At 37.8% G+C, this 26103-nt stretch overlaps 2 protein-coding genes across 4 annotated transcripts in view; one reads left to right on the plus strand and one right to left on the minus strand.

Annotated features, from left to right (window-relative positions):
- LOC148054388 (radial spoke head 14 homolog) overlaps window positions 1–11610 on the plus strand; it is a 35104-nt gene extending 23494 nt beyond the window's left edge. The window contains exon 5 of the mRNA XM_087768511.1: window positions 11485–11610. Within this exon, the coding sequence (XP_087624637.1) occupies window positions 11485–11504 (20 nt within the window). The 3' untranslated portion in view covers window positions 11505–11610. The remainder of the gene's footprint in view (window positions 1–11484) is intronic.
- Window positions 1–26103, minus strand: part of GNAZ (G protein subunit alpha z) — a 102103-nt gene that overhangs the window by 12261 nt on the left and 63739 nt on the right. The window lies entirely within an intron of this gene.

Genomic DNA, 26103 nt, shown 5'->3' on the forward strand with positions numbered 1-26103 from the left:
TACATGTAGATTGAAATACTGCTTGTGACTAGCTATACGTATCTTCTAAGCAAGCTGAAGTACAGGAAAATTATGTTAAGAAGTCATAAAATGGGCACGTGATAGGTGCTATATTTATCAGTTCTCCTAAGAGAATTGTAAGTCCAGAGGAAAGTTCTAGAAAAAGGTATGTTCAGGAGAATAGAAACATGGGGCAGTCAGTGTTGGTCCTGTCCCTGACAGAACAGCAACACAAGTCAACATTTCTGGGAAGGAGTAATAAGGACAGATTGGCAAAAGAAATGCTACTGCAGCTGACGCAGGCCAAAAGAAACTTCAAGTCACAACAGGCCAACATATTAAAACCTACACATTACCCAGATAGTGTCCAGCCAGGGCAACGCTGCCAGGGCTGCAGTGAAAGTACGCAAGATAAATAGTATCATGGAATACACCTCTCTTCACAGGCTTCCATTAAAGTGGGCGGGTAGCTTGTTTTTTCTCCTTACAGGAAAGCTGCTATGTTTCAGTTGCTCAGCAAACAACTGTTAACACTCTCCTCCTACCGCCTCAAAGGTCAACAAAGCTTTATGCTACATAAGCCTCTTGACATAAGAGCTACGAGAGCTTGCACTGTGCTTCTCTGTGTATTATTTTTGGGGGCAAGCAGTTTTAAGAGGGCAAACATGCCATAAAAGGAATATAAGAATAAATCTTCAGTGTCTTTGACAGGGCCAGGAAATTAAGATTTCCTGAGTACAAATTAAGATAGTTCTTAACTTAGTTCTAAGCAGCAAATTAGCAGCATGTAATACCTGTGCTTGCTTTGGGAGGTGGGGGAGTTTTAAGCATTGCACAGTATTCCAAGCAAACTGCACATTTCTGGACTTTAGGAAAAAATCTAGTATAAAAAGTTTTCTTGTTAAAATCATATTAATTTAACATCTCAGAGTTTTTAAAAATATATCCAAAGTAGCATGAACATCCATACTTTAATGGTAAATATCTGGATGTTTTATCCTTAGACTGAGTTATACAGATGGTAATAGAGGCCAGCTTTCTTGTTCCTGGTAACATATTTCAGTTGACTTCAATGCTTACTCAGTGTTTTCAAGTGGGGTCATTTTTTTGGTTTTGTTTTCTTTCAGGCCTTTAAATTATTTGCTTAGCTCAAGGGCAAAAGCAACATTTCAAGTACATATTCAACATAGATGAAATGTTGCATAGTTTACACATAAAGTGGTCCAGGACTTTGGCTGTCCTCATTTGAGACCTTTAAGCTTAATATCAACCTTCTGTGTCTAGGCCATAAGCAACTTAACGCTGCATTGAGCTGCAAGGAGAGGCTGAGGGAACTGGGCTGGTGCTGGCAAAGAGGAGGCTAAAGGGTGATCTAATAACAGCCGACAATTACTTGAAGCATAGCTACAGAGATAATGACACTAAACTCTTCCCAGCAGTATCAGATGAAAGAGTAAGCAGCAATGAACGCTAATTGCAGCTTGGGAGGTTCAGAGTAGATGTCAGGAAAAAAAATTTCACTAGAACACTAGCACAGCACTGGAACAATTTGCCTAGAAATGTTGTGAAATCTCCATCCACGGAGGTTTTCCTCACTCAGCTAAAGCCATAGCTGGCCTGATTTACTGTTGGCAATAGTCCAGCTTCAGCTGGGATGATAGGGTAAGTGACCTTCAGAGATCACATCCAGCCTACATTTCTATAATTCCATGAATTGTAAAAACATACTTATAGTTGAATCCATAAACGAGACATCAATTTTGTGCATGCAGTTCTGAACAGATCTCAGCCGTTTCATCCCAAAGAGGCAAATTCATAAGGGCTATCCTTTTGATGGAAAGAGTTGTACTACATTGTCACTATCCTGTTGGTGAGGCAGGATGAAAAGGAAATGGTCAAAGAATGCAGTTGTGGCCTTTGTGGAATACTCATTTTTAATTGTCTTCTGTTCTTTCAAGCTCTCTGGACCTTAGAGTAGCCCCGAAGTTATTAAAATACTGCCGAAATCTGCATGAGACCTACATGAGAATATGCACGTAAAAAGAAAAATGTTTATTCACTGTTGCAGACTATTGACTAACCTACCTTCTGTATAGTTTACACATAACCTAAGCTCTGGCCGACAGATTACGTGTAAAGAAACAATCCTTTTCATTGCACCTTCTTTGAAACGTGCATTTTTCTAATACATTGGGGAGGGCGGGAAGCGTGTTAACAGGATGAATATTGGTTCCTGTCACCCAGACAATTGTTTGCCTTAATTGAAGTGAAACAATATATTGCATACATAAGAGAAAATTAATTTTTTTAAAATTAAAGAACTCCGTCACTTTTTGCCACTAGAATGCAATAGTAAGCTTAATAATTTTGTATAACAGAATAATGGCAGGGTTGAAAAATCCAATGCCTGTGAATGCCCTTTCTCTGGATAAAAAGCATTTGAAATCTGAAACATCAGTGGCAGGAGTCCCACCTGATAACCTACGATATTAAAAAAAAAAAAAAAAAGAGGACTTCTCCAGTAAGTAGGTTTTCATTTCGACACAATCAAGCCCACCTTTAAAACAGGACTCTCTGGATATTTATGAAAGCTAATACATATAAGTAAGATGAAGGATCATTTGTAACAGTTAGTAGAAATAGAAAACATAGAGAAAACCGGCAAGAATTATCACAAGTATGGAATAACCATCATATGAAAAAAAAAAAACCAAAAAAACAAACAAAAAAAACCAACAGCAAACTAGTCCTCTTCAGCCTGGAAAAAGAAATAGCTGAGAGAGAACACAGTAGAGCTCATAAAATCATGAATGGTATGGAAAAGGTGCATAGTGAATGATTTTTGCACCATTTCTTACAACACAAGAAGTAAGAAACGTCAAATTCAGTTGTCTGACAGCAGAGACGTATTCCTTCCATGCAGTGCATAATTAAATGTAAAACTCTGTCATGAGGTGTTAGAGAATAATAATAATAGTACAAGTCATAAAAGGGTAATTGGGTTCAAAAAGCAATTAAATTAAAAGGGCACTTAAACAGAAAGATGTTGATGCAATCCTTGGTTCAGTCATCTGGTCGGGTATATTGCAGGAAGCATCAGTGCATGCTTGATCTGGTCCCATACTCTTTCCTGAATATCCATCGTTGCCCGCAGCTGGACACAGACTAGTGCAGATACTTGCTGTGACCTAGTGCAACTGGTTTGTATGTTTGGCTGTCAGAACAGCTCATCCTTCTGGTGAAATCAGCTGTTTCATTCCCTGTCAGTGAAAAATTCTCCTTTACATAACCCATGTAAAATTGCTACAGTTCCTAGGCAATTTTGCCTTTCCCATTAGTCTTGTCCAGTTTAAAAAAAAAAAAAAAAAAGTTTGTTTTACAAACTTCACCATCATTTGAAGCAGTGAGTGTTTCTCACCAAAAAGGTAGGCAAAGAGTCTTGGAACTAGAAGTACTGACCTCTCCTAATTTGCATTGTCCGACAGCAGAGTGTGTGAATGACAGGAGGATAATGATATTTTCTCTTAGACTCAGGAAAAAAGAAAGAAAGAAAGAATACTGGCCCACATTGATGCTGAACTAAGTTTTCACCAGAAAAAGTTGGCCAGTGGTTTCATTCTTCAGTAGCATCTGAACAAAAACAGCCTATTGTACAATAAAAAGGTAAATATCACTTTATACTGGGAAATTCACTGCAGGGGGGGGAAAAAAAGGAATGCCCACAAAACCTGAGACACTTTCTCAGACCGCGTGACATCTGGAGAAGGATGTATTTTGCCCTCACAGCTCTTAAGCAGCTGAAATTCTTGCAGGAGCACTGGCTTTTCATTTTATTGCATCTTTGAAGATATTTTAGGTAGGATGCTTATGGAGTTTGGTGCAGTAGAGCTGTTGTGGGAACAATGGCTGTCTTCCCTTTTTATCCCATCTATGTTGCAAGGTTAACATAGCATACTTCAGGCACAAGTGGTTATTTCAGATCTTTTAGCAGCCTTGCCTATAATTCTAACACAGTTCTTGCCATCACGCTGATCTTGAGGTTGCCTCCTGCTAGCCTAGCAGAAACATCACGGCTGTAGGGCGCATAGGTCAGTGTTCAGAGTCAAGAATGAAAAAGGAACAGAGCAAGCAAGCTAAATGAAAAAATGCAAAGCAACATCAAATAGAGGGTCTAAATGCAGGTCTGATCTCGGCCTTTTTTGCATAAGCTGAGAGGAGTACTGAGGAGTACAAAAGCAGCATGTGTAGCAGCATGGAGAAAGAAAGAATCTTGTCTTCACTTTTAATAAATTCTTCTGGTTTTAAGCAGCGTTACTGGAATTTAGATCAAATCAGTTTCAAGAGACAATTTCCATGAAGTTATATTAGAGCAATTAGAGAAGAATGAAAGGAAAGAAATGGTGATGTATTCTGAAAAAATCCTTCTCCCATGTTTGTAATGAAAGTTCTAGTCTGTTGGGCTGCAGATAAAGAAGTAAAATTATTTTGGTTGATCAAGACTGAATTTAAAAAAAAAAAACCACCACTGGTCACATGATGTAAATCTCCTTGTTGGTATAAATCAGTATTGCTAAAGTTGTTCAGAAAACAAAAAAAAAAAGATTAACTTTGATGTGGAATTTGTTCAGCCTTTTGGTGAATCATCTCTTCCACTTTGTGTAGACATTGAGAATGATCCACACAGTTTTTCATCAGACCATTTTTGTCTTGTCCTGGTCTCTGCTGCTCCAGCGCCAGGCTCTCCCCATGTCTCAGCCCTTACTGCAAGCGATTTCCATGTATCGGTGGGTGCTCAATAAGCAGGTTAGCTGCACCACCATCTGGGTTATCAGGCCATCTCCCTTCTTTTGATGCTCTCTCATTATATGCTTTACCAAATTCAACTGAAATGAGCAACTAAGTAATCATATCTACACACCTTCAATTTTCTTCACCTGGCAAAAGGGAGAGGTTCACTACTGCCATCTGTCCAAACAGATTTTGAGTCTGTAAAATAGGTGGAAATTAATTAAAGGGAAAGGTTAAATAAGTCCATTTGGGTTTACAATTACACTGCTGTACATTTGGAATATTTCTAGTGATGTTACTGGAGCGCTGCAAAATTGAAACCATCAGAACATGGCTCTGTATTGCACCAACAAATTGCATTGTGAATCTTAAGAATCACACTGTTTTCTCCAGGCGAGCAAAGTACATTTTTCATTTACAGTCACCATAATATATACTATAAGCATATTGGAAAGAAAAATAGAACTGTAAAGAATATTAATAGTAAAGAATTATATAATAATAACAGTTTCTGCAAGAAATGCAAGTATCTTTTAAAAGTAACTTTTTATAGACATTTAAAACATTACACACACACACACCATTTTGCATAGAAAATTTCTTGTAACAAGTCCTCATATCAGAAATGTAAGTTTACGGTCATGTTACAAGTCCGCTATCTACTAGCTGTTCAACAGCTTTCATCTTTCAGTCCCAGTTAGCACAAAAATCTGCAGCAGATTTCTGCTTTTAACACTGACTTAACGTTAAACAGTGAATCAAGGTAAAGATTCATCTTCAGTGTTGTCAGATTTTTCATGCAGAGTAAGAAATGAACCTCCCAGGTACTAGCGACCACCACAAAATATAAATATACAGAAATACACAATATGCCATGAAGAGAGAATGAAGCAAAAGTAATTGTATGTGGCATATATCACTTGTATTTCTTAAGGTATTTCTAAAAATAATTACAGTTTCACTAAGAACCTATTTATAGGAACTTACTCTAGAATGTAACACAAAAAGGATCTAAACTGGAAGAACATCAACATTGCAAATTTAAATGCTCAAGTGTCAAATGCTGACATCATAGTTGCCTGTGTAGTTACTCATGCGAATCTCATGTTACGTGAGCACACAATTTCTTCTTCATTGAACCCTGTCTCATTCATCTTGCGAGAGGGACAATGTCACGTGCCAGTCAATATTTTCTTTATTGTCACAACTCAGTTTATAGACTCATGCTTTACTATAAACTTACTATTTATGAGCTGGTCAAAAGACAGAATTACTGGTTTCTTCTCAAGCTTATAATTATTGTATCTGAATATTTCATTGGCTACATTTGTTTTCACAGCATGTTGCCAGATCAAGAGGTACCATTAAAAGCAACTTATAAATAGGGAATGATACAATCTATATAATGAGAAATTATAGTTAGAAGGAACCCAGTAATTCTAGACACCCAACCGAATTTTCTAGAACCTAATTTTTCAGCACATGTATTTATTTATTTAACAAAGTTTAATAGGTTTTTCAAGCTATCATTGATATCTGGTGTAGCTCTGAGTAATCAGACCTACTACAAATCCAATCACAGGATCTCAAATTAGGTTCCTTTGAGAAAAGTAAGGAAGAATATGGGATTACCTATGGAAGTTTTCATTTAAGAAACTGATTTGGAACCAAAAAGGAACATGGACCTATGGCGGGATTAGTACAGTTATTCAGAGTAGCATTCAGCTGCTTTAGCCATATGAACTTTCTCCGTTTTCCTATAATCCTATGTTCCATTCATTTCACATTTTCCTCCCTCTGCAGCAGATGATGGCAGTGTTCCTATAGTTGACAGTCTTATTTGTCACATAAGCCCTTATTAATCACAGAAAACCCATTATATTCATTGAATGAGGCAGAAAATCCATGGAAAAAAACATCATCACTATAAAGCCTGAATCAAAATATACAGAAACAAGATGTTCAAAATAAGGTTACACCAACAATATTCTCCCATTTACTAACTCTTGATTATTTGGTTTCACCAGGTCGCTTAAACCCCACTCCACCTCAGCCTCCACTCCCGCTGCTTCACGATCCAAACTTACTCCCAGCCTTCTCACCCTTCTACTCTTCCTCCTCAGGCTTGTACATTAGCGGTCACTCAGATCTCCCTAATGATGGTCTGTACTGTTCATATTAGCACAGGAATTTGCACAGCTCAAATTAGTTCAAACTTGCAAAGGAATGAGGAAAAAAAACATATGTGAGACAAGGGCCGTTCCAAATATCAACGAGATCTTGTTAAAATTGTCAGATTTTTTTTTCTCTTTCTAATAATGGGTGAAAATATCCTTTCCCTTGTAAATTGATAACTTTAAAAAAAAAATCAGCATAGATCATACCATTTGCAGAAGGGCAGAATTAGTGTCTTTTCTCCCCAGCTTTCGCATCTCTAAACTGGTACAGTAAGACTCCTTAGTCGTTTTGGTGTGCGTAAGCATGCGTGCATCGGCATCTGATAAAGAATCTTGGCTGTAGCTACTTCTAAGTTGAGCCTACTGTACTGTTCTCAGATTCCTTCTCTCCTACTCTGGGGAAAAGTTCTTGTGGTGCTTTACACTCATCCTGGAACTTGCAGTGCTAGAAGGTAAGGCTGTTCCTTTTGTGCATCCATTCCCAAATTTTATCGTTCATTATATATGTGAATTTTATGTAGTCTGCATTTTTTTTTCCTAAACGATGGGATTTCGTGTATGTCTGAGTATACCACATTGCTTATTTTTCTTTGCCATCTAATAATTCCAACTGAAATTGATAGCCGAGATGAAGAGGGATGTCAGAGGCTCCAAGACCAGTCGAGTTACACACAGCGAGGGCCTGTTCACAAGGAAGTGTCTCATGGGTCTCTCCTGCTCTCAGGAGACAATAGAAACAGCGCTGTTAGCTTCTTTCAAAAAAATGATCCTGTGGCTTGGATTGTTTGTGGGATCACAAGAGGAACTGTGGTCACATCATAGGAAGTGCTGGTAGAGTAATGACAGTTTGGGTAACAAACAGAATAGAGGAGTAGGGGAGGAAAAAAGGAAGCTGTTTGAGCATCTGATCTTTTCTCTTAATACAGAATTACAAGTCATACTAACTTTTTTTTTTAAGGCTTACTCAATGCTAATAACAATGCAGCAGTCCTAGCAGCCTGCCTGATGTCTTTTCCAACAAATCAACTTTTAGTGTTGTCTCTGTAAAGTAACTGCTGTCTGGTTAGTGAGCTCCTAATTAATGAATCTTGGATTGAATCAAGAAAGAGACATTCTGAGAATGAGTTATACCAGAGGAAAGAAGAGAAAAAACTAAAAAGGTTACTAGCTTTTGCAGTCTTGAAGAGGCTTCATTTATTTGCATGGCTGCTTATCGCTTGTCCATTTCTTTGATTTCTTAAAGAAATGTAGAATCACTTTCTATTCAATCCATTAAAAGGGAAAAGGTTATATTTAGATTTTGGGTTGTGTACTGCTTCTCTATTTTCAACTTGGTGATTATACGTTAGGTCAGAAATACTATAATTAATTTTGTACCTGATTATAAACAGAATACTTTTGGTCCAGTGAGTCCTGAGCCTAGCCTAAGCACAGAGTGAGAACTCGAGATGCCTTCTCTTCCAACCTCTGTTTTCCATGGCATTCGTTTTAAGTTCCTCTTCAGGTTTCTATGGAAATAGCAGAGAAGTGTGCTTATATTCTTGGCATTAAAATATTCATAAAAAGAGACACGGAGATGGTTTATATGGCAGATGCCGTATTGCTGAAGCAGGCAGTCAAAAAGTAAGCTCCTTGTATGTAAATGATGATATGCGTAAGTGAATGTATTCTGGGGAGAACAGGCCCAGAGTGTATTCTTCACAGGGAGGGAGGAGGAGCAAGGTAGTACAAACCTGACCTGCAGAGAAACCAGGAATTTCTGTCTGAAATGCAAGACTTCCCAGAACAATGCAAAATAAAATGCCGCTAAGATTCTACCATTAGAAGTTGAAGTCTTTTTCAAGGGAACAGAAGATGATTGGAACTTGCTACAGAGGCACATGTTGCATCACGATCACATATTTTAACCAAAATGTCTTCTCTAATAAAAAATGGTATGTTTCTCGAAACATAAATTCTCAGGTTGCTGTCAACACCCAATATATTGAAGTCTTTAAACCCAAAGTAAAATCTATCTTCTTCATAGAGAAAATCATTTTATAAACCTGATGTTTGAGCAGACCCATGAAAATCGCATTAACAGGATTTCAGATTTTCCCATTTAAAACGGGCAATTAACAATTAATTGCATTTATTTAAAAATAGACAGAAGCAGACTTTGATTAAAAATGTACATCTGGTTGCCCTAGTAGTTGTACTATATGTGCTAGACGGGCAGTGAACTATATACTGAATATAGGGCTGACTCCTCACTGAAATCTAAAGACACTAACTACTCGTCATAGATGCAAGCCCGCCTGTACACATCAGGACCAAAGGTAAACTGGGGGCCAGGCCAGGAGGATGTCTTTCTTTACTGTCTCTGAATGCAGGAATCACGCACTCACCTTTCTTCATTATGGATGCAGTAGGTTGGATGAGTCTGCCATTCATCCTGTATGCCCTGGCGGTGGCATTACGCAGGTACCATGAAAAGTCTGCCTTAAGCCTTTCCTGGGTGATTCCCAGCGTTGGCTGCCACAAGGCCAGATGAGATTTACGGCAGGAGCCTGAGCACATACAGCTGGACTACAGAGATTTCAGTCTGCTTCCTGGCAAGTGCTCTTCAATACGGTGTAGACTGTCACTGTCATTCCCCCTTGGCAGTCCTGCCTCTCTAGCGCCCAATGGGATCTCGAGAAATATTCCAAGACATCATTTATTCTTGTAGAAGTGGAAAAAATATACTACAATTTTCAGCCTCAAGTCTTGCTGTAATGCTGCGTGTGTGTAAGTAATTGTTCAAATGTGCAGGTATTGCAAATATAGCTGTGTGGCACTTACTAAAATTTTCTGAGGTTTTTTTATGCGTATAATAACCTATATCACCAAATGCAGTTAAAAATCCTCGATGAATACAATATTAACAGTAAAGAAAGTTTAGCACGTAACTCCATGCAATGTCAATCATGTCAGCACACCTACTTGAGAATTCCCCACATTCAGAACTGTATTTTGAAATTCAAACTGCTTCTCTATCTAGTAGTGTTTTTTATATATATATATATATATATATATATACACACACATGAATAAAAATGTATTTTGTTATGTATTGAAATGGAACTTCAGCAGTAACTAGTTTGACAGTGGACAGGAGAAATGGAAGGGAAGAATTTAGATAAAAATTGAAGGAAGCCATTTTCTCTGGCTGTAATATTCAGGGAACAGTATACGAGATGTCATTTAGACATAAAACAGCATAAATTTTTGAAGGTGATAATACAACTAAGTAGAAGATGATAAAAATTATTAGATTTGTAGTGGTGCTAAGGATAGTCTAGATTACTTTTAAAAAACTTTTTTTTTTCATTTGTGTGTTTCAGTGATTTATTTTGATTGAATTTTTTTCTTCAATAATATAGTTATTTATCCAGTTGAATTGAGGAGTAATATGAGGATAGGAATTCACCTTTCTTATTTCTGCATTAGTTATAAGGGTCTGATGAAATTTACATATAAATTTGATTTGCTTTACAGAATGTTGAAAGAAGAAATATAAAGTCAAAACTGATTGTTTTCTAACCAACACCCTTTTTTGTCCTCTTTCCATAACATCCTTCTTTCTGACGTTCCGAGTTCCTCAGCAGTAGCTAACACAGCGTTCCGCGCGGGCACAGGTGCAGCCCCGCTGGACTCGGGAGGCGCCTGAGCAGCCACAAGACTTGCTCTGTGTCTGAGCTCATGCACCGTTTGCCATGCAGGCAACGAACAAGGAACGCGTAGAGAGGTGTATCTACACATACATGCATTTATATATCTATTTACTCACTTCATGACAAGTTTCCATACTCATTTTCAAATTCAAACACTATTCTTTCTGCTTCACTTCTCCCCATGGATTTAATGAATATTTATATTCATTTCAGATGCCATTGTCAGAAATCCAGGTCTTAAAATAATTACACAACAAATCATTCACACGTTCTGGAGGATAGCAACTAGAGCTCTGTTTTTCCATTGACTAATATAAGTCTATTCCATTCAAACTCACAATGAGCGTGTTTATTATTTTGGCACGGTTTCTGCCTCCTAAGCTGCACCGCTGTAACTTCACCAGCCCGGTTCTGCACATCTCTCAAAACTTCAAATGAAAATAACTTTTAAAACTCCTAACAAATGAGATAACATCAACAAGCAAGCACCTGAGCTGGAAATCAAGTGCTGTCACCAGCACAGAATGAATCAGATCCATTATTATGCAGATCCATTTGGATTTAAAAAAAAAAAAAAAAAAAAAAAAGGATAAACCTATTGAAAGGAGCCCACTTTAGAATAACGCAAGCAGAACATGCCAGAGCATACAAAGAATCGCACCTCTTTTTCCACCCAAAGAAAATATTTGAAAGCGTCCATCCTGATTTGAAAAGACATGCTTGATTACTTTGTCTTTATTAGACATTTGCTATTAGGAATCAATACGACAGTCACCTGATCCAGTGTGCAAATGACCAAGTTTTATATCTTGTTTCTGACCTAGGTTTTTCAAACCCATTTTAATTTGCACGCTAGCCTTTCTGCTAATCCTAAGGAGGACCCAGTTGGCAGTACCAGCTTCCCACTTCCGTCCCTTGCAGAATGTATCTCCTGCAAACCTAAACCCGATCACGGTGCACCGTTTTATCTAGACTACAGCATCAACGTAATACTGTTCAGCATAAAGTACGGGAGAGCAGCAGTGTGTGTTTTGGCCTTTCGGAACTGCAGTGCTGATACAGTAATGATCGGTTCTGCGCAACAGCCAAAACCTATTGACAAGGAAATGACATTGAATCCCGAGTCTGTCACCATGCCTTCCTTTTTAATGTTGTCTCATGACAATTTGAAACCTGGCTTTTTTTGTATTTGTATTTGATATAACGGTATTAGGCAACCTCAAATCACACCTGTAGTTGGCAAATATACCTTTGATCTCTTGCTTCTTATACTTTGCAGTTGTTGTGACTATATGTACTCAAACATATATATGTATATCTGCAGCAGCATAACTTATTTTTATTCCTATCAAGAGTGTTATGATGAATTGGTATGGTGCATTTATTGTATGTCTTATAAGTATAAAGCCTGGAATTCCTCACAGAGTTTTCCAAGAATATTCATTTTTCCATTTTTTTTCTTTTTTTTTTTTTTTTAAAGACCTCAAATAGGCAGTTTTGAAAATCCAGTTTAAACTAGCAATAATCAGAAACTACAATTTATGTCACTACCTTTTACCATGTACGTTATTTAAAAATTCCTCTTGTTCAGAAAGTAAAGGAAGTGCCTTGGGCACATGCCATAATTTATCTAGGTACCACGGTAGCCTCCACAGTACAGGTTATAATATGTGTCTATTTTATGCCACTCTGCTTTAAAAGCTTCTAGAACAGCACTGACGCTCCTTGCGATCCTTGATTCCAGAGAAATGGTTACAGGAAAGCTTATAATGGGTCTGTCTCCAGAGACGGCAGGGGTGCAAGAGCATCCCTGCATATTTCATTACACACGCACAAAAAAAAAGGACCCCTGATTTTTTTCATCTTGCATCTTAGGGAAGACCCGTCGTTTCACCAGTGAAGTGGACCTCACGGGATGAGCGCTGATTTGCGTCTAGATTTGAAATACACTTTGGGATAGCAATTTTGCGATCTTTGTTTAGTTAGAACTAAGCTCCAGTGCCACCAGTCAGGATCTAAGGACTGAGATTTTCGTAGCGGTTTTTTTGTTTGGTTGGTTTTTAAAGGAAGAAGTAAGGGTACTTCGCAAAAAATTGATTTCCTTGAGTGCTTTCTTCACTATTCACATCAGCATTTGTTGTCAATGCATTTTTCTATTTTAAATATTCATGTTTTGAAGGAGGAATTGAATGATTTGAGTACAGAATGGCTTTTGTATTCTCAGAACAAGGTGACATTTCTTTGACTCACTGTGGCCTTTTTGTTTTAAATTTCTTCTTGAGCAGAATAGCAGTGGTAATATTTTAGAAAAGCTGCATCACTCCTTTTTACTCAGGACACCTCCACCTGACTTCTGTTTAACTGTCACCTCAAAGAGAATTTCTTAAAGGCCTTTTTTACAACTATCGTGGATCATTGTGCAGCTGAAACCTTGTCTCGGGCTGGATCACTGGATATTTTGTGGAATTTGATGCCTGAATGGGAAAGACCCAAATTATAGTAATGTCTGTGTTCTAGTCTGCTAATATTATGGTGTCTATTTGTTGGGTCTTTTGTTGGTTTGGTTTTGGTTTTTTTTAAATAGATGCCTTATCTTTTGCATTAATATTGAGGAGAGGGGAGGGGCTGGTACATAACAGTAACTGAAGCATACAGCTTGTTTTGTGACCGTGTAGTCTGGCAACGTGAACATTCGGAAACCTGCAGTTTCTCTCCTTCCCCTACTAGTAGGCAGAAGGTGTAATTACACTCAGGGTAGTAATAGCTCCAGTCTTGACTGCAGATTAAAACAGCAAGAGCTGTTTAAACAAGATAACAGGATGATGGTGAAAATATAATTTAAGCCTCTATTATTTTTATAAAATGGAATTTTTCAACTTGACTGAGAAAAGGCCAAATCATTATTTTCCTTTGTATACTACATTTCATTTTGCTATTAAAACTTACTACACCATTTTCTCTCTTAGAAATGAATAGAGTTATATTAACCCCATCTACATCTAAGCATCCCCAGAAACAAACATACCTCCTGTATTTCCATGTCTCAGTCATAAACCAGCATTTAAATTTGCTATTTCATTAAATTTTGTTAGATATATTCTGCATTTTCCTTAATTTTTTAAATTTTTATTCTGTGATATTGTACTTCATTTTATATCTTTGGAGATTAAATCTGTCACCATAACGTGGAAATCCAGATACATGACACTCAGCTTCTCAATGCAATTGTCTTCTAGCTATGATCAGAGCCGCTCCGTATCAGGGACACATGGCTTTGATTCAACATCCTTGTTTTCATAGTATGATAATAATTAATCTTGTATTGCAAGAGTACTGGAATAATTCTGTGGATGCATGTTTCATAGGAGGCTAGCTGCTGACCAGTGACAAATGATAATGCCGCAGTATTAGGCTGTAGCTCCCTGGTAAGCTGACCTTGCCGGTGAAGCTGGGAAAGGAATTACCCTGCTCCCCCAGTGCAGTGGAACGTCCCTCCGTTACGCCGTCACAGCTGTTTGTGGGGCTGCACTGCCGCTGCGATCAGCAGAACTGATCCAGGAAAAAATAGCTCGTTTTGGAGAACGTGAGCGAGCGGCACAAGAAAAAAGAAAGAAGGTTTGGAACTCTAAATTAGACTTGTTGCCAAGGCTATGGTAGCATCAGGCTACTTCTAAGCAATGCATGAAACAGATCGATACATAGTAAAATTAACACAGGATTAAAATCAGGTCTCTGCTATGTTCGTACAACGCGGCGATAACTATATTACGTAAATAGTCAGCAAAGAGCACGAGGGGAAAAACCCACCACCACGACTGTCACCTTTCCTCCCTTCCACCCCCACAGCGAACAGAATTTCTTCATTCTTCTGAAAATAATACCTGGGGAAGAAACGGCCTGTATTCCCACTCTCCCTTGCACCAGTGGGAAGTAGCTATTTAAAAGCTGCAGGGTTGCTTCCTGAGCTCACCTAGCAGTGGCTGTGCACGGCTGTGCTGGCAGGGACCCGCCTCTCCTCCCCTTCCCCCGGCCTCCCGCCTCAGCATCTCTCACTTCTGTGCAATGGGTCCTCCCACGGTCGCCAGATTCTGTCTCCTCCTTGAGCATCCACGCTCCTTTTGGTAGTGCCGTTACAATAGTTGGCAGCAGTTACGGAATAACGGCGCACCTCCGTGCACAGGCAAAAGAAACAAAGTTAGGACAAGATGAAAAAATACAAAACTGAAAGTACTGATAGAATTATTTTTTGTAACTGAAAAAATATTTCACAACTCCAAACTATTTAACTACATTTTAAAGTGTCACCTGTATAAAGCTTCCAATTCCTTTCACCTATTGCAAATAGAGCATCTGATACAAAATGCAATTAAAATTTCTCCCCTTCAAAAAGACTCTCATACATTGAACTCTGAGTACACTGAATGTTCTAAAATAGCCATAAAACCTTAACATTGTTTTAATCATATAAAATCTAATTGGAAGCAGGAAATATACTGACTTATCTATATTTTTATTCATTACTTTTACTCAGAGTAACTATTTTGATTATTTTATTAATTACAGAGATTTGAATCCTGAGCGTTACTGAATGATTCTAAGAGTATAAACAAGCATTTATACCCTAGAAGGTCAGTTTTTCTGATTAAACATATAAGATCCAGTTGTTAAAAGACCATTGCACAGGCAGACTCCACTACACTACTTTGGCCCTTGAGGAGAATGGAACACAGTATGTGATATAAAGACAATTTTTTAAAATCTATGAAAAACAAACGGTAAATATATGTAACATTTTAAATCTCGCTATTAGAATATTTACTATGTAGAGACTTAGTGTTTCGAAAAATTTCCAAGAACGAAAGTATTTTTAAAAGATATGTATACAAAAAAATAAACACTTCGATATGTCAAAATAACAGCATCGTCACTTCCAGCAGTTGAAGTCAAGAACATCGTATTGACTTGTCTGCATTGACTTGTCTGAAGTTATTCTCAAAAAAACTTGCAAGTCATAAGGCAGACGACCAGCGCATACCAATGAAGACCCATCAAAATGTTTATTAGGCTTTATCTACAAAATCAGCATGGGTCTTGGCATGTTTATAAGTCAATCCTTTTTTGAAAGGCATTCAAAAGAAGGGTAATATACCAGTCTGTTAAACCTATTATCTCAGCTCTGCATGCAACAAATACTCTGAGACATTTTTATGATACAAAAAGTGTTTAAGTAAATCTTCTTGAAAGAGAGATTTTTTTATAAGCCATACACATCTGGAACTGAGAAAAGCAAGACAGAACAAGGAAGATTAAGCCATTGACGCAAGATGATAGAACAATCAAGAAAGAGCAGTTACGATGAGGGTTTTATAACACAGAGAAGGAACATTGTAATACAGAGAAGTTTAAGAATTGCTGTTGCACAGTCGGTACGGGTAAGCTGTTTTGACAGCATCTTTCTGTGAAGTTTAATAATTCAAATTTAGAAAATAATACATATTCTTTCATATAAAATTCTGTATTATAATGTTGCAATTCAGGCCTCAGCTCTAGGAATTGGGCTCTGTAACGGAACTGTAGGACAGAAATACCAACACCGAATCAAGAGGATCACATCAAGAGGAACATCAAGGATTTAGAGGAAGTATGTTTTATGCGTATAGGTCTGATGAACAAAGAGACAGAAGAGCAGGACACGAAACAGCTATTAGAGATAAGGTACTTGGAGTAAACGTGTTAGGGGATTTAGCAACAGCTAGGTGGTTCTTTCTGGCAGGTGCATTTGTAGGTGTCAGTCATGTTACACAGCTGTTGGCAAAAGCTGACTTTTTTTTTTTTAACTTTATCTTCTTTGTGTCACCAGAGATGCCCTAATCATATCTGTGTGGGGAAGATGACATAGATACCACTTCTTTATTTTAAGAACAGTATAAGTATTTTATGTCCAGCATTTATTACCTTGGAAAACCCTTCGGTTTCCAGCTTGCACTTTCGGATAATCTTATAATTTCCCTATTGTTCAGAGGAGGCTCATCTTTATAACAGGGAAACAGTAGAATTGGAAAAAAAAAAAAAAAAAAAGCATTTGTCAAGCTGTTCCAAAATCACTGATCATTTCTTAATGAGCATACCCAAGAACCTTTTGTGTAAGGTAAACTGAAAAGGCACCTTGCAAAAGCCCTCAGTGGAGGAAGGATTGTAATTTCTGGAAAATCTTCAGATTAAGTTGAAATGATACCATTTGTAAAATCCGTATTCAGAATAGTTTTCAACTAAATCTCTGACCACTCACTCACAGTTACCTTCCAGCGAAGCTAGATGCTGTCAGCTTTGGAGCAAAAAACCCAAAGGCACGAAACAGAACTCTTTCAGCAAATATACAACTGCGTAAATGTGAAAAACTCAGACTATCTATGAATCTTTCTGCCTTTGGTGCAAAATTGAAAACTAATTTATGTGTCCTAACTTTAAGATAATAAAATAACAATTTTTAAAAATGGGAGAAAAGTGAAGGAAAAAACAAGATTCTTTTAAAGGTTTTATGCATGGGCAAAGAGTTCAGATACCAGGCAATAAACAGTGGAAAAACATGAGCCATCTACCGTATGTGTGACCTACGAGTTCAAGACATAATCATTTTGGTGAGCCAAGACTTTGTCTTCTATCACATCTTCTCTTTACTGGACAGCTTTGCCCTACCTGACATTGCCCTGCTGTGTAACTGAGGCACTTTTGGCAGGAACTATTATCGATCTGTGTCAACTAAAAAAAGTGACATAATGGTGACATTACAGATTAGGGATTAATTCAGTGTACTGCAGCCATGAAAATAATCATATTGATGAGCAAGACTGGCTTTTCCCAGTTTGATTGATAAATTAATTTTCTTCTTCTTCATTTGTTAGCTGTACGATGCCTCATTTCTCCTGAAATGTCTTTGATACATTCTTAAATACCTTTTGACACGCTAACGATTTTCATTTCTTTATGGTAAGGATTTGATACCATAATGTAAACATGGCAGTTTCTGTTCACTCAGTCACTTGTTGAACAAGCGACAATGAACTGAGAATTGTAAGGTGCACAGGAGATATATCTTGAACCACTATGCTGGATAAATGCGTGATTACTAGTAAATTAAAGTTAAAAAAAATGTAGCACGTGGTACTGGATTTTTACCACTAGCTAGATTAAAACATTCTCAAAGGATTTTCTTAAGGATAGGGTGAATTTTCCAGCAAAAACATTGTGTAGAACTCTCTAATGAGGCTTCTACAGTGAGTTATTATTTTCCTTTCCTATTCTGTTTTAGAAAACTAAATTAATTCCTTTTTGCTATGAGCATTATTTTATCTAGAAATCAACGAAGACTGTTACAGCATCTAGAGCGGGAAAATCTTCCAAAACATTATTTTCTAACATTATTTTACATTGTTTCTTATGAATAGATGGGCAGCAGAACAGATTGACGATTCACACCATTCTAACCGAAGGCATCATCCTATTTCACTTAATCAGTGCACAAGCAAACTGATATGCTATATTAGGCCTGTTCTAAATTTCTTCACAGGCTAATGCTTTTTTAAGTGCACTTTAAAAGCATTAAATCATTTGAAAGGAGCTCGGTTACTATGAAACAGTGTCTGTTGTCCAAAAGAAAGGCAAAAAAAACCCAGGAAAAATAGCAGTTGAAATTGGCTATATACTTAGAAATTCCCGTTTGGTTTAAAAATCAAACTTTTTCGGGTTTTTGGGGTGGTTTGGTTTTTTTGCACATTTAAGTTTGCATACAATGAAATCACCACCACCACCACCTCCTGATTTCTTTAAATAAAAACGTAAGTGGTTCATGTCAGGCATGCCTTATTAAAAGATGATGTTTTAGAAGATATTTGTGGCATCTGATGCGGTTTCTGTAACTGGAAGAGTGGAATAACAACTACAGATTTATATAAGCTTTGCCTAATGGACTGTACAGAAACTGGCTGTAAAAGTCTGTTGTGTACAAGAAAACTATTCATAAAGCCAGTAAGCTATAATCCATAAGGAAAATGTGCAATGGAAAAGGATTTTGAGAAGAATATAGGAAGTGAAAAAGAGGGGACTGAGGAAATAATACGCAGATCACCAGAAGTAAAGCCTTCGCTGCATAGAAGCGATGCGTTGTAAGATTGTGCCGGGACAGGCCTGTTCCAGTGCGCCTTCCTGGGAAGCTGTTTCCTCTGCTTTCAAAGTGGAGCCATCTTGCACTTAGGTTATCTCTTGTCTTTGTAAATATATTCATAGCTGATGGCTCCAGTGTTTCCTCGGGAACTATGTGACAGTTCAATTTCTCCTTCAATTTATCTTACACCCGGCTTCAGCTTAAACCACTGTGCACAAGTCTGCCCGCTCTTACTTTGTCCGAGAGCTTCCCTACCTATATTGTGCCTGTACATTGAGCAATACAACAACACACACATAAAACTGGTTCCTAAATAGGGAAGTCAACTTTATGAATCAGAAAGCAAAGACTCCAACAAGATATCATCCAGGATCTATTTACCAATGAAGGAAACAATTGAGAATGTGCAGGATTAATAAGAAAAATGAGTACTAATAAAAATTAGCAATTTCCCCACAGCAACTAATGAACGCAAAGAGCACAGAAGTACAGGAGTATTAATCAGGACAGCAAAGTACAAAGGATTAAAATCCGGAGCCTGGCTTTGCTCATATCAAAATCAGCGGTAATAATATTCTCATTCGCTTTGTTATTTGAAAAATATTGTTATTAAAATGAAATCAGCATCTACAATACAATCTGCTGGAATTCTATAGAATTTCCTAGTACTTATTCCCCAGTGAAACAAAGACTTCAAATATTAAGCCACACACACGATAATATAAATATAATGATTTTCATCATCTAATTGTATATTTTGCAGGACTGTTTACTACACCATTCTTTGTTAATACTTTTTCTAATCTATTTGTAAGAAAAATTATAGCTGATTGTTCTAGCATCTCCTTTGGGAGTTTATGCAGTTCAGTATTTCTGACAATTTCTCTTACACTTCTATCAAGCAGAAGCTTTTCATTCCTTACCTTTGGACCACTGTTCTCACATCTTCTAAGATAGTAAATAATTCACTGTGATAAACATTATAACATAAAAAAGAGCATCAAAAAGTAGCTGCTAATAAATACTGGAATGAGGAAGAAGGCAAGAATAGGAGTAAGAATTAAATTTAACTGCGCCCTACCGTGTATCCCCAATCTGTTTCATCCCTGAAAAAATATAGCAGAAATTGACTGAGAATCTAATTTCTGTCACAAAACCCCTCTCTAATTCTAGCATTTAAAGTGACTGCATTTAGAGAAGAAATTATTCATACCCTATTGCCTCATGCTCCGACTTTTACAGAAGAAAATAAAAAGCAGTGGGTAATGTTAATACGTAATAACGCCCTGAGTAGCTCATGAAACCTAGCATTCAGTCAAATGCAGACACGGACCTTTACAAGGTCTTCCCTGTAACTACAACAGCGTAACTTTCCTACTTTTCTTCCCCAAATACACAGATAACAAATCTTACAGTAAGGTTTAGGTATATAGGATGACTTTAGCTGCTCTGGCAGTTGATATATCGAAACGGGGAAGTCTGACTCATCTACCTTTTGATTTTCCTCTGCTTCTGGATCCTACTGTTTGCCTTACACCGTCTGGAACTCACTGGACTCCTCCCTGAGTGATATGCTCAGGATTCCAGCAACCTGGAAAATCAACCACACTGCAATACCGGATAATCTTCTGGTAGGTTTGTGAGTTAGATCTGTTTAGCAAGGGGACCGAAGAACAGTAGAGCTGGCACAAGTAATGAGGCAGAAGCGTGCAGCAGAGGTAGCAGTAGTTGACTGAAGAGTTGGACAAACAGAAGGGAGAGAATGAGACCTCCCTTTCTTCCTAAGTGGTAAGCTTATATATAATCTCAATAGGTTTACATAATTTAATATATGCATTCAATATGCATTTCACCAAATGCATGGAATTCTGCTTTCCATATTCTATGCTGTTTCAAAGAAAAAAAAAAGAAAAAAGAAAAAACCACACACAGTTACTTTATCAAGATATAGCAGGAATGCGTTATTTAATTTATAAAATAAAAAGGCTGTAATTTGGACTTTTATTTTATCTCTTATAAATAAATATTAAACTGAGGGTATCATGACCATCGGATCTTTTGGTCTAACTTCCATTTAGCACAGCTACGGTCGTTTCCGTCTATTGGGTTTTCCCTGTCCTAAGCCTAGTCACGTGTAGCTGATGATGGCTGTTTGACTAAACCCCATCTTTCAGAAAAGCTGGTTCAACTGGTTCAGCCTCCTCCCTAAAAAACCAAAACTAAAAAAAAAAAAAAAAAAAAAGCAGCTATTATTTCAAGTTGGTATTTATCTGACCTAGCCATTTGTTCTTATTTTGCCCTTCTCCATTAGATTATGTCTTTCTTTAAATATGGAGCATTTTTTTGCTCCTTCAGGTACTTCTATACTAAGCAGGTACTTAGAAATCTTTTAGGCTTAACAAAACAAATTAACCTTTTGAATCGTTTTTAAATGCTGTAAGTCTCAGTCTGGATTTCTGGATAGCAACGACAGCCAGATGCTCTGCAGAACATGGCCTCCAGGACATTTTAGGCACAGCCACACTGCATTTAGTCTTGTCAGCCTTTGATTTTATTTTTTTTAACATATCTTTAACCTCCCTTATTAATTAATTAATTAATTAATCACATTTCCAATTCATTTTGATTGTTTTCCTTTTTCCATGTATTGGTTGTTGGGTTTTATTTATTTATTTCTAATTACTGCTTTCATTTGATCTATGAAGAACAGCAAAGGCACAATGCAAGCTGCTATTAGAACCATCCCTTTCTGTATCCCTGCCAGGAGAATTCATACTATTGGACTACACCTAATAGTAAAAGGCATTGTAAAAATTAGTCTACTCCACCAAGTCCAGTGACATCCCTAGCCAGTATTATCGGGGCACTACTGCACAAACATTTGCACCGATGGAATTCCAACTGATTTTGGCAAATATTAATGGAAAGAAACTCTCATTGCTATGTCACAGTTGCAGTGAGAAAGCTCAGATCGCTAGCAACCCTGTTAGCTTTGGCAGGACGCAGCTGAAGCACAGCTCATTGTCGACTGATATGACACTCCGCCGTGCCACGTTGCCAGGGAAACAGCAGCAGAAGAGAACATAAGGTTGTTAAACTGGAGGGGTTCTAAAAAAAAGAAGAAAAAAGTGCTCAGGGCCAGGCTGTCCTGAAGTAAACGTAGCACACGTAGGACATACCATCACGTTATTCTATAAAATTAGTTTAGTCATAAGCTTTCTCCCCATAACTGATGGACTGAAGGGTTCTTGTTTCTAAAGATGCTACTTCTGATACATGTATTTTATGCTAAATTGTGTTAAACTATGATCGATAATTTATTTCTACCGATGATAAATGGTTGGGGGTCGGTTCCTATTTGTAAAGTAAAATAGGACCAATCAGTAAATAATGAGGAAAAGCACACAGAATGACTGGACTGTGTATTCTGAAAGCGAGTTGTTTCAATCGGGTTAATAATGGAAAGAAAGGACAGTATCAAGATTAAATATCTAAAAAATAAGTGACAGGAGTTAGAGAACGGAATTAATTGGAGTAGAGGAGTTATTCATCGTCTGCTAATTTTGAAGTATAATCAGGGGACACTGTCATTGGTTGACAGGTTCAAAATTTAACTAAGCCTATTAATAGCTTTAAAAAAATGCATTTTGATACTCAAAACTCTATCCCAAGAAGCAGGCTTAAGTATTCAGTCTTGGCAGCACACAAGCAATTAAAAAAAAAAAAAAAAAGAAAAAGAAAAGAAAATGCATGGCACATGCATATACTGTCTCATCCACTACTTTTCATAAGGAAAAAAAAATAAAAACAACAGCCATCCAAGACAAAGATCGATCTAACCCCAAATCCCATGTCTTACACTGGCTAACAACAGGCAATTTGGGGAGGGGAAGAAAATTAAGATCTGGGGAAACGCAGGTACTTCCCTAGTATTTTATCCCTGCTTCTCAAGATCTGAACTCAGAACTTCCAAAGTCAAAAGCACTATCTTGACATTTAATAGGTCTTGATATATTTTTCTTTTATACGTTTTTCTATTCCTTCTAAACTTGTGCGGAGTTTTGGTACCATGACATACTCGGGCAGCACACTCCGTAATTTCACTGTATATTCTGTGGATCTGCGCTGCCTTTACCTTGTTCTAAACATCTTCCCTAACAATATCAGTCAATATTCTTGATTCTTAAAAGACATAATAGATAACGATTAGAAATCAATTTTCTGTATGCCAGTGGCACTTTATAAGCCCATCGTATTGCCCTGCCTTGTACACCTTTTTTTTCCGTAGGGGAAAAAGTCCCCGTCTATTATTTGTTATTTTTATTGAAAATATTCTGTACTTTAGGTCACGCTTGCTCTAATTTTAATGTATTTTCTTCAAAATGGGAGGACAAGAATTTAGATAGCATTCTGAAAGCAGACATGCTTTGCATTTTATACTGTTTTCTGATTTTTCCTTAGTCCTTTCCTAACGCTGCTTGCTTTTTTGACCGCTATTGAACATCAAGTTGATATTTTCATAGACCAAGCTGTTACAACTCCAAAATCTCTTTCTTGTATGTGCATTGTATGATAATGAGGCAACAAGATACTGAGATGTCTAACAGTATCTTTAAAGAAATTAAACTTTCCGTAAAAGCCTTGTCACACTGCCAGAAAAATAGCAGTTACCTAAGTGTTCTCAGTATTAGACGCCATTAGTTTTAGTTAAAAATCTGCTGGAATGGCAACACTGTAATGCAAGCATAAAATTATTTTTACTTGCACGTGATTCCTCTTCCTAGTACCCGACTACAGTTCAAAAGAACCTACTCTTGAAAAGCCTATGTAGAAATACCACATACATCAAACAAAAAAAAGTGATAATACTGTAAGAAAGGTAAGGAATTTTGACTTTTCACAAACAAAAGCACTTACGCCACTCATCACATTACTCTGGCTTAACTGCAGTACCACCTGCAATGGGAATGAGGATGCAAGTGGCTTATATGCATGTCAGCAATGGCAAGGTGACGCAGGTCTTGGTAAACACACCTTCCGAAAATTTATGGTGCCATATTCCGGGTTACTGGCTTGCAGTACGCCTTGCTCGTACTGTCATTTAACTGTGAATACGTTGCTCTTCTTACTGTGCGTTCTTATATCGAAGCCTCACATATGCCTTCGAATTCACGACATTAAAGAAAAGCCTTGTTTAATTTCACCTAGCCCAACGCTTAAGCAGTTTTTTAAATTTGAGATAGGAGCTCATAATATTATCTCATTTTGTTTTGATGGTTTATTTGCTTGAGCAAGTTCTCATTTTGTGGCATCATCTGAATATACAAAAATGTGATGATCTTGTAATCTGTGATAAACCACCTGTCATCTCTCTTGAAGAGTCAAAACTTTATATTGTATATAATAAAGATCGGGTGATAGGAGGACTTGAAATTAGGAAAGAAACCAATTTAGGTAAAATTAGCCCTAGTCTCAAACAGGGGTCAGTAACATATTCCATTGCTGTCTGTTTTCCAGTTTTACAAATAACTTTGTTGTTACGTTAACTCTTGTTTCTGTAAGTGTAGTCTTACAGTTCCTAACAATATAGTACATCATTTCTAGAGATAGGATAATACTTCAGACAGGGACAGCAGCACACCGCCTGCGCCCAGCATCCCCAGAACATTCCCCGCAGTAGGTTCGTTCAGTAAGCTACAGAACTAGTAGACTTGCGTAGACAAAGTGGCAGAATTGTTTTCTGATGATCCAGTGTGCTGAAGCTGACTCACTGGCAGCCAAATAACAGTGCCTGAACTCTGCTGGAGTTTGCCACGCCATCTATCATCGACTGGAACGTTACCAGCAGTGACTTTCCTGGAAGCCTCTGCAGCCTGGCTCTACCCCTGCACCTTTGCGTCAGGTGAACTGTGCCCAGCGCGTTACATCATTTGGGAAGTCATCTGAAAGTGTCACAGGTATTCTATTTACCCGTATGCCTGTCTGCCAAAGTCTTCGGTTTTTATGCTGGCTTTTCCTCCCTTGTTATGTGGAGACCCTGCATAAAGGATAAGCTCCTGGCTATGAAGATTATTCCGCCTATTGAAAATGGCTGAAAGAGCAGTAAAACAGCAGCAACAAATGCAAATTACTAAATATATGCAAGTGTATAGGCAGATTCTACAGGGATCTGTTTAACGTCAAAGCTTATTCAATAACTTAGTCAATGACAGAAAGAGTAACTGTACTCACAGATAACGCTACGTTAGAACATACCATAAACACCAGCCAGGACAAAGACAACAATATAGCAGAATTAGAATTCATTACAGCTGTATGCCAAGTCACTGAGATTTTTTTTTTAATTCATGTAAGTAATTCAATTCAGGGATTTTGCAGAATTGACAGAGATGGGATCCACTTATGATCCTTACAAAGCAAAATGAGGTTCAAGTTGGGATAAGAGTTTTGCATCCACAGAACATTCGCCATGTAAAAAAGAACTCAAAAAAGTTGTACTTGAAAAGGCTTCAGGCTAGACTGCGTGCCACTTCAGCCTGCCCCATGAGAGTGTTACTAGGTATGTTTCAGTGGTCAACATTAGTATTTGCAAAACTTTATAGCTTAAAAAAAAAAAAAAAGAAACCACCAGGTTTCCAGCATGTGTAACAAATACTTACAGTTTCTTAACTTGTACGGTTTCTGTCAGGGGACTAGAACAGCCTCCTTTTACTAATGCTCTCCAATTCAGCTAGAATATTCTAATAGCATAACCACCGAGTGGTTCTGAAAGCAAATACAGAGAGAGCAATGAATGCGTTAACTGTATTCCTGTTGTTAATTTTGAGGTGTTTAGTATAAAAGGTTATTAGTATAAATATGCCATAAGGATATGGGTATAAAAGGCAGTAGACAGAGTTAATAGTAAATTTAAAAAAAGAGAATCTGATCAAGAGGAGCAGAGGCCCAAAAGCAGTCACGCAGCGCTCCACAGAAGAACGCTCAGCGGAGTGTTCATGGGCAGTGCTGACCTGACAAGACAATTCATTTCACCTGCAGCCCCTCAGCCCCAGTCCTGCTGGAAGCGGCAGCCACCAGCTGCCATGAACTCTCTGATCCTCTGGTCTCCCCTCACCTGTCCAGACATGGCACTGTGCACAAGGAGAGCGCCTGTGCTGCCCATGTCCAGTCCTGGGAGCACACGAGACTTACTACGAATACACAGTAAAGGCCTTCAGCACGCGTCCAGAATTGTCATCTGGAAGAAGAGAGGAAGGAGACTGACTGCCTGCTGCCACCAAAA

This window comes from Nipponia nippon, unplaced genomic scaffold, assembly GCF_047370975.1.
Source record: "Nipponia nippon isolate SJK-2023a ecotype South Korea unplaced genomic scaffold, ASM4737097v1 scaffold_30, whole genome shotgun sequence".
In the NCBI taxonomy this organism is placed as follows: domain Eukaryota; kingdom Metazoa; phylum Chordata; class Aves; order Pelecaniformes; family Threskiornithidae; genus Nipponia; species Nipponia nippon.